Below are 9,286 nucleotides of genomic sequence, written 5' to 3' on the forward strand. Positions count from 1 at the left end.
CTTTATAGCTCCTCTTACAGCTTTATCTACTCTGTGTATTTTGTAGTAATTATAAAAGGCTCGTCACTTATTCTCGAATTCAGTGATCGGGTTTTTTATTTATGTAGTTCGTCATTTTCGCCATAACAGCATATTCTTCCATTTTATCTCTCCAGTTCTCAAGATTTGGGCAGGTTTCAGACTTCCACTAAAAGCAGTGAGACAAACAGCTGATTTGCTTTTGAAACTATTACTTGCTGTACTACGATTAAGCAACTACAGGTGTTCTGTCTGGGTTGCTGGCGACATTTCAAAGAACCATATTCACCCTCTGACTCTTAAGTATACAGAATTAAAGGAAGTTAATCGTTCTTCAATCTAGGCGAACTCTGTCGGTAATAGGCCTGCCTGGTCTAGGGTTGACAGGTCCCCCCTGGTCACCGGCGGGGGATGAGCGGTTCGGGTTGCCAGATCCCAGTTGAGAAACTCCTGGAGATTTGGGGATGGAGCCTGGAAAGGACAGGGACCTCAGTGGGGTACAATGCCACAGAATCCACCCTCCAAAGCATCCCACTTTCTCCAGGGGTACCGATCTCTGTAGTCTGGAGATGAGGTAGTCTGGAGATGAGGATCCCCAGGCCCCGCCTGGAGTCTGGCATCCCTAGCCAAGTCCCTCCTGGCAACCAGTGGGTGATGGGGGGCTTACCGGGACCGGGAGGTTTCAGCCAACGTTACAGCGACGTGTTCGCATCACTTCTAACGTGACCCAGAAGTGATGTGGGGATGTCGGTGTGACACTCTGGTTTTCGGCCAAAAGCTCTATGGTCGAATTAGCTTCTACCATAGAGTTTTTGCCCCAAAACCAGAGCGTTGCCCCAATGTCACATCCAGGTCACGTTGAAGTCACGTAGGCAAGTTGCTAAAACGTTGGCTGGGCCTCCTTTTTGCCAGCTGACCGGCAGTGGGGAGGTGGGGCCTGGCGCCGAGGGACCCCCTCCTCCACCGGGAGTCTGGCAACTCCAGTTGCTAAACATCTTTGCAGAAGGCAAAGCCTTTAAAAGTGTTTAGTCCAGGTCCTCTAATTGGATGCCGAAGAGAATCTCTTGTTACATCAGGACTTGGGAGAGCCCTGGAAAAGGGGCTGGTATTCAGTATCCGTGAATGCCGTCATAAAGCAAGATCCGAGTAAGTCTACTTTTTTTTTTATTTTGCTATGTAACCAGCACCCTGATTATGACACTTCGCTAAACCTTTGTTAAGTCTTTGTCACAAAGGTGACTTCTTGCCCTATGAACCTACAAGCAGAGTCTGGCAGGGCCCTAATGCTTAACGTAAGAGAGTTGGGAAAACCATAGGGACCTGAAGAAAATACGTCTTGTGTGTCAGTGAGCCCGTTTGGTGTAGCAGTTAAGTAAAAAGTAAAGGTAAAGGTTCCCTTGCTCGAAAGCCAGTCGAATCCGACTCTAGGGTTGCGGTGCTCATCTCCGTTTCAAAGCCGAAGAGCCAGCGCTGTCCGAAGACTTCTCCGTGGTCATGTGGCCGGCATGACTAAACACCAAGGCGCACGGAACGCTGTTCCCTTCTGCGGGCCTGATAGAAGCCCTCCGGGGGCCTGATCCGGGCCCTGGGCTTGACACCCCTGCTCTAAGCTGTGGAGTCTTGTGCGCAAAAATTCCACTGTGTGAGCTACTGGCATTAAAGTTGTGAGCGAGCGATTTGGCCACTGCGTAAATCAGTTTGCTCCGGAGCCCTCCTTCCTGAGCTGAGACAAAAATGTGTGAGCCGGAGGCTAAAAAAAACTGTGAGCTAACTCACACTAGCTCAGCTTGGAGGGGACACTGGCTTTCAGGCTTCAGTCCTGTGCACACTTTACTGGGAGGAAGTCCTGTTGAACACATTGAGGCTGACTTCTGAGTTGATTCAGGTGGGTAGCCATGTTGGTCTGAAGCAGCAGGACCGAGTTCGAGTCCAGTGGCGCCTTGAAGACCAGCAAAGTTTTGTTCAAGGTATAAACCTTTCGTGTGCAAGCACACCTTGAATAAAACTGTGTTGGTCTTAAAAGGTGCGACTGGACTCAGACTTACTTCTGAGTAGACGTGCCTGTTGCACAGATCTGTGCCTGCGTGCTCCTGTTGCCGAATTGGAAATACACAGTTGGAGTCCAACGAGTTAGATGAATATCTGTTTAATGCATTGTAATGGTCAGACATGAGTCTTAGTTTCTCCTCAATCCCCACGTGCAGGGTGCCCAGTTCGGATTTTGATATGCATGGAGAAGGGGTGTTAGCCTCCTTTCTGCATTATTTCCCCAGCTTCAAACAGTACTGGAGGAGTACCAAATTCATTAATTATCTTATGGCAGTTTGTAGGGAATAGCCTGGAGATCCTGAAAGAGACCGTTTGGCTGCCGAAGCTGTAGGTCCTTTTGGTACCACTAGGTGGCGAGCTATGCTTATTTGTAGACTGAAGGCGCTGTGACTTGTCTAAGGTCACCCAGCTAGTTTTGATACACAGATCTGCCTGCGTGCTCCCGTTGCCGAATTAGATGATTATCTGTTTAATGCATTGAAAACAGGGAATACAGGGCTGGGCACCTGAGACCTTCAGCCATTCCAAAGCTGTATTCTGCCGTAACCAGGAAGGGCAGGAGGTCTTATACACCTGTCAGGCTCACCCTTGGGCTCTGGTGCGGTGCCCCCAGTGGCCGTGGCGTCTGTGTTCGCGACCTGACGCTGGTAGGGGAGACGGCCCTTGGATCGTCAGGTTCCAAAAGGGGAGAGGGAGTGAGGGGCCTCACCCCAGAGAGTCCCTCTGCCAGTGCGCGGCGGACTTCCTTCTCTCTTTTCCATCTCTCGTATTTCTGTCTGTCACCGCCCCACTCCGTTCCACAGCGCACTCCTCCTCCCTGGCCCCTTCTCCGCCCTGCCTTTTATCTCCCCGCCCCGCTTCCAGGACCGCCCATCCGCCCTCCGACTTGGGCCACGCCCTCCATTATCCGGCGGGGCGTCTCAGGGGCGAGTGTTGATGTGCTGCCGCCGGCTCTGGTGGCCTCTGGGCTGCGCCGCCGGCGCCCATCTGCTATTGTTCCCGCTGCTTTGCGCCCGCTCTTGGCTCGTCGGCGAAGCTGCTGCCGCCCCTCTCCTCCTCCGCGGCGCTGTCCCTCGGGCCCCGGTCTTGCCTCCGGGACCGGCCGACGCAGCCTGCCGGGGGAAGGCCCCCCGCTCCCGGCTCCCTCCCCAGACCGTTGGCATTTGTCCCGTCTGGTGAGTTGTGCCTAGGGGGCCTCACAGGGTCTGTCAGGTCCCTGGTGCCCAGTCTACGCGTCCCGTGACCTCCGGGGCGGGACAACATCAAATGACATCACATATAGTTTACACCTTAAAGAGTCTCTAATTGTTACCAAGCAGTTAACATCATACAAGCATAATTTGACTCAGTGCATCTCTCAGCGGTGTCAGTAATTACACTTGTTTTCCTTGTCTTCAGAACACTGGGAAGATGAGAGAACACTGGGTCCCTTCCTGGGCTCGCATGTGGAGAGCTAGCTGATAAGGGCTGTGAATCACATTAAACTTCGCTCTCGGCGGCCTTGCAACTACTAAATAGCATTCCATTCTTATTGCATCCTGTTTCCTTCTACAGAGGCTTCTTATACACAGAAATGCAGATATAAAATATATGTTCTGCTGCTATAAGTTTCTCTAATCAGAAGATTCTAGGTTGCATGTCGAAATCTGGATCTGTTATGATTGAACTTTTGAAGGCACAGTGACAGCTGTCAATATACATCAAGGAGAGAGTGTCAGAAATCACGTTCAGGAGTCACGTTCTTTTCCCCCTCGTCCTACATGCCTAGACTTATGTCCTGCATCTACCAGTTTGGTGTAGTGGTTGAGTGTGCGGACTCTAATCTGGGAGAACCGGGTTTGATTCCCCACTCCTCCACTTGCACCTGGCCGGATGACCTTGGGCAAGCCGTAGTTCTGATAAGAGCTGTTCTTGAAAAAGGGCAGTTTCTGTGAAGAGCTCTCTCAGCCCCACCTCTCTCACAGGGTGTCTGTTGTGTGGAGCGGAAGGGAAATGAGTGTGTAAGCCGCTCTGAGGCACCTTTGGATAGTGAAGGGCGGGGATATAAATCCAGTCTCTTCTCTTCTACTGATTGTGCTGCATTCCTTCTACCCAAGCCTAGCCCTCCCTGTTAAGAGAGAGAGAGAGCTTTGTAGTGCAAAGGAGACAACAAAACCATATGGAAATTCCACCTCAATTGCCCCTTTGTAATTCTCCCCAGCATGTTTTGCTGTTCTCCTGGAGAAGGCAAATAGAACAGATGACTCACCACTCTTTCTTGGCCTGGGCAAAGACGGGTAAGGTAGGGTTGCCAACCTCCTGGTGGTGCCTGGAGATCTGTTATTACAGTTGCTCTCCAGGTGACCCGGATCGGTTCCTCTGTAGGAAATGGATGGCGTGGAGGGTGGACTGTACCATTATACCCTGATGAGGTCCCTCCCCAGGGTCCACCCCCCCCGATCTCCAGGTATTTCCCAACCCGGAGCTGGCAACTGTAAGGAGATCCCCCTCCATCCTGCTCCATTATTTTGTTGGTCTGGTTTGCACAATTAGCATTTGTTTGCCTTGTATGCAGAATAAAAAAGTAAAGGTTTCCCTTGCTCGAAAGCGAGTCGAATCCGACTCTAGGGATGCGGTGCTCATCTCCATTTCCAAGCCAAAGAGCCAGCGCTGTCCGAAGACGCTTCCGTGGTCATGTGGCCAACAGGACTAAACATCGAGGTGCACGGAACGCTGTTACTTTCCCACTGAAGCAGTACCTATTTATCTGCTTGCAATTTCTTGCTTTTGAACTGCTAGGTGGGCAGGAGCAGGACCAGAGACGGAAGCTCACTCCGTCATGTGGCACTCGGGTCTCAAACTGCCAAACTACAGATCTTCCGGTCTGCAGCTCAGGGTCTTAACCACTGAGCCACTGTTCCCTCTATGCAGAATAGAATGCCCCAGTTTTGGACACATAGCAACGCTGCCCAGTGCTCAAAATACTAATCTGAAAAGCAAGTCCTCAAGTTTTAGGGAGTGTGTTGAGGACTCCAGCATTCACGTTGGGTGTGTTGAACGGGCTGCCTGTTTGTGTGTAGTGGTTAGGTGTAGTGTTTAGCGTAGTGGTTAGGAGCGCGGAGTCTAATCTGGGAGAACCGGGTTTGATTCCCCACTCCTCCACTTGCAGCTACTGGAGTGACCTTGGGTCAGTCACAAGTTCTTTCAGAGCTGTTCTCTTAAGAGCAGTCCTCGAAGGAGCTCTCTCAGCCCCACATACCTCACAGGGTGTCTGTTGTGGGGAGGGGAAGGGAAACGAGATTGTAAACCGCTCTGAGACTCCTTTGGGTAGTGAAGGGCAGGGTATAAATCCAATCTCCTCTTCTCTGCTTCTTTGTGGAAAGAAATCAGCGTTACTGGGCAAGAAAACAAATACATAGAACCGCAAAAAAGAAAAGACGGTATCATGAGGCCAGCCCCGAGGGCACGGTTTTGTCACAGACAAAGACGATAGATTAAATAGAGAGCGTCAGGAGAATAGAAATCTAACCTGAGGCTCTAATTGAGAGAAATTTGAGCTCTCGCGGTTCTCTTGGAGACCTTTTTAATGGCGCATGGAGCAGTGGCGGGTGAAATAGAAGGCGGCTGCTCTTCACTGGCTTCTTAAACATCGGAATCTGAAACATGAATGCTTCTTAAAGGAGATGTCCCAAGTGTGAGATTGGTATGAAAGGTCAGCCCTAAGGCAGAGAGACGTTGTTACACAGAACCAGGAGAAAATGGGCTTGTCTTACCTTCAGAATTTATCTAAAGAGGGATCCTTCCATGGGGCTGAACCCTTTGGGGAAACTCCTGAAGATTTGTGGGAGGAGCCTGGGGAGGGCAGAGTTTGGGGAGGGGAGGGGCCTCAGTGGGTTTCAATGCCCTACAGTCTGAAGCTGCCATTTTCTCCAGGGGAAACTGATCTCTGTTGCCTGGAGACAGGGCCGGCTTGCCCGCTAGGCGAACTAGGCCTTTGCCTAGAGCGCGAGCCGGCCGTTAGGGCACGGGAGGAGAGGCAGGGGCGGCCGCCGGCAGCCTCTCACCACCCGCAGCCCGGCCGGGGCAAGAAGGGCGGGGGGAAGGGGGCCGAGGGGAGCGCTGCCCGGGCTCGGCAAGGCCTGTGGTGAGGCAGGCAGGCAGGCAGGGAGCCTATCTGCGGGGCCGCCAGCCCAATCAGCGCCCCCGAGCGGGAAATCCCACGTGTTAAACGCCCGGCAGCCACGGGAATCCCCGGTGGCCTCATCACCTGCAGCCTGGCCGGGGCAAGAAGGGCAGAGGGGAGGGGGCCGAGGGAAGTGCTGCCCGGGCCCAGTGGGGCCGTGGCGAGGCAGGCAGAGGCACCGTCCGGAGAGTGGCGGGAGGGCAAACAAACAGGCGCGCAGGGCGACGGCTCAGTCTGAGGCTGCCTCGGGAGCAATCACACGCAATGCGGAAGTGTGTTTGCTCCCTGCCTGGAGATCGCGTGCAATTCCAGGAGATCTCCAGCCCCCACCTGGCAATTGGCAGACTTTAACCTTAAAAGTATGCTGGAAGATCCGAACATCGCTTCTTCTGTTTGGTGTAGTGGTTAAGGGCGCGGACTCTGATCTGGGAGAACCGGGTTTGATTCCCCACTCCTCCACCTGCGGCTGCTGGATGACCTTGGGTCAGTCACAAGTTTTCTCAGAGCTGTTCTCTCAAGGGCAGTTCTGGAAAGAGCTCTCTCAGCCCTGCCTACCTCACAGGGAGTCTGTTGTGGGGAGGGGAAGGGAAAGGGTATTGTAAGTCGCTCTGAGACTCCGAGGGAAAGGCGGGCTATAAATCCAATCTCCTCTCCCTCTCCCTCTCTCTCTTGTGCTCAGCATATTTCACTGCTAGGGAGGGAAAGTGTCATGGTGTAGCCCAATCTCGTCAGATCTCAGAAGCTAAGCAGGGTCAGTACTTGGAAGGAAGGCCACCGAGGAAGACAGCGCCAAACCACCTCTGCTTCTCACTTGCCTTGAATGAAAGCCCCTTGTCAGGGTCGCTGTAAGTCGGTTGCGACTTGACGGCACTTTACACACAAACATACACAAAAGGAGAACATGGAAATAAGGAGAAAATCCAAGATATGAAAAAGTCTGGGTGAATAACTAATAACCCATAAATGACTGGATTTAATAATGATATATCAATATAATTGGTTTTAATAATGATATATTAATATAATAATATGTAAATAACCTATAACCACAATATAGTGTATAACTGAGAGCTAGTTTCGTGTAGTGGTTAAGTGCGTGGACTCTAATCTGGGAGGACTGGGTTTGATTCCCCACTCCTCCACTTGCAGCTGCTGGATGACCTTGGACAAGCCATAGTTCTGTCAGAGCTGTTCTTGAAAGAGCAGTTCTTGAGAGAGCTCTCTCAGCCCCACCTACCGCAGAGGGTGTCTGTTGTGGGGAGGGGAAGGGAAAGGAGTTTGTAAGCCGCTCTGAGACTCCGAGTGAAGGGTGGGGTATAAATCCAATCTCCTCCCCCTCCTCCTCCCCCTCCTCTTTTTCTTCTTCTTAATCAAGACTTCATAAATACAGCATAATAGATATCCCACAGAAAGTGTCGAAACCATATACAAAGTTGTTGCCAAATGATTTATGTTTTATGAAAAGCACAGTTCCTGGAGTATAGTCTGTAGAGTTGCGGTCAATAATACATGAGTGTTGGATTCCAAATGATGCATGCGACACACACAGATTCCGTTGCTAACAGTGCTTTTGTTTTGCCTCAGGGCTCCGTGTGACTCTGCTCTATGCTTAACGTCATGACAGCCATCTTGGAACGGATCAGCACCCTGTCCCTCAGCGGGCAGCAGTTCTGCCGTCTTCCGAAGCTTCTGGAGGACGGCTTCCCCAAAATGCCCTGCACCGTCAAAGAATCGGACGTGCCCCAACTCTTCCGGGAGCCGTACATCCAAGCTGGCTACCGCCCCACGGGCCAGGACTGGCGCTACTACTTCTTCAGTCTCTTTCAGAAACACAACGAGGTGGTCAACGTCTGGACCCACTTGCTGGCTGCCTTGGCTGTGCTTTTGAGGTTTAGCACTTTCGCCGAAGCCGAGGAGCTGTCCTTGGAGGTCCACTCCTTGCCCCTCTTCGTCTTCGTCCTCTCCTCGGTGACGTACCTGACGTGCAGCCTCCTGGCTCACCTCTTGCAGTCCAAGTCGGAGATGTCGCACTACACTTTCTACTTTGTAGACTACGTTGGGGTCAGCATATACCAATACGGAAGCGCCCTGGCCCATTTCTACTACAGCGCCGACCAAGCGTGGTACGACAAGTTCTGGCTCTTCTTCCTGCCGGCGGCGGCGTTCTGCGGCTGGCTCTCGTGCACCGGCTGCTGTTACGCCAAGTACCGCTACCGGCGCCCTTACCCCATTATGAGGAAAGTGTGTCAGGTGCTCCCAGCGGGGCTGGCGTTCGTCTTGGACATCAGCCCCGTGGCGCACCGTGTGGTGGTGTGCCACCTCGAAGGGTGTGAGGAGGCGGCCGCCTGGTACCACACCTTCCAGATACTTTTCTTCCTCATCAGCGCTTACTTCTTCTCCTGCCCGGTTCCCGAGAAGTATTTCCCGGGCTCCTGCGATATCGTCGGCCACGCCCACCAGATTTTCCACACCTTCCTGGCCATCTGTACGCTCTCCCAACAGGAGGCCATCTTCCTGGATTACAAAAACAGGCAAGATATTTTCCTCAGGCGGCACAGTCCCCTCGCTGTCGTCTTGTCCTGTGGCTCCTTCTTCGGCCTAGTGGCCTGCAGTGCCGCCACCGCACACATCTTGCAGCGCAGGATTAAGGTGGAATTGGCCCGAAAGGAAAACTGAGGCTGGGTCACGTGGGCAGGGCTCAGTCCCCGTCGGCTTAAATCAAACCAGCAAAAAACGACTTTCATCGAAATACTGTAATATAAGTAAATCTAACAACGTGGTTTGCCTCAGTAAATTATAACCAAGGAATTATAGCAGTCTGGAACTACTTATAAGCTGCCTTACGTCCTAAATGTATATTTTTTTTTAAACTTAATGTGTCTGCCCGTTGCTGGGCAAAGGGCATTTAAGACACCTCACTGAAGATGTTGTTTTAAACAGACTTTTCTAAGTGGAGTCTCGTTCTCAATCACCTGGTGGATCACAGGTGAAAGAAAAGAAGCGACTGAAGGATGATATGAGGAGGAGGGGAGGGAAGTATAATCAAATCACAAAAGA

The 9,286-nt window shown here is 51.9% G+C and overlaps 1 protein-coding gene across 1 annotated transcript; it reads left to right on the forward strand.

Annotated features, from left to right (window-relative positions):
• The first annotated feature begins 7,846 nt into the window (after positions 1–7,846).
• LOC107114229 (membrane progestin receptor beta-like) lies at positions 7,847–8,905 on the forward strand. The gene has a single exon (XM_015415670.1). It carries the CDS (start codon positions 7,847–7,849, stop codon positions 8,903–8,905), a length of 1,059 nt encoding a protein of 352 aa, XP_015271156.1.
• Positions 8,906–9,286: the final 381 nt, after the last annotated feature.

Source organism: Gekko japonicus, unplaced genomic scaffold (genome assembly GCF_001447785.1).
Source record: "Gekko japonicus isolate JY-2015 unplaced genomic scaffold, Gekko_japonicus_V1.1 scaffold3668, whole genome shotgun sequence".
Classification (NCBI taxonomy): Eukaryota; Metazoa; Chordata; class Lepidosauria; order Squamata; family Gekkonidae; genus Gekko; species Gekko japonicus.

What these genes read in the sequence shown, in the direction of transcription:
- LOC107114229 (XM_015415670.1), top strand. Translation starts at nt 7,847, where the DNA reads ATGACAGCCATCTTGGAACGGATCAGCACCCTGTCCCTCAGCGGGCAG.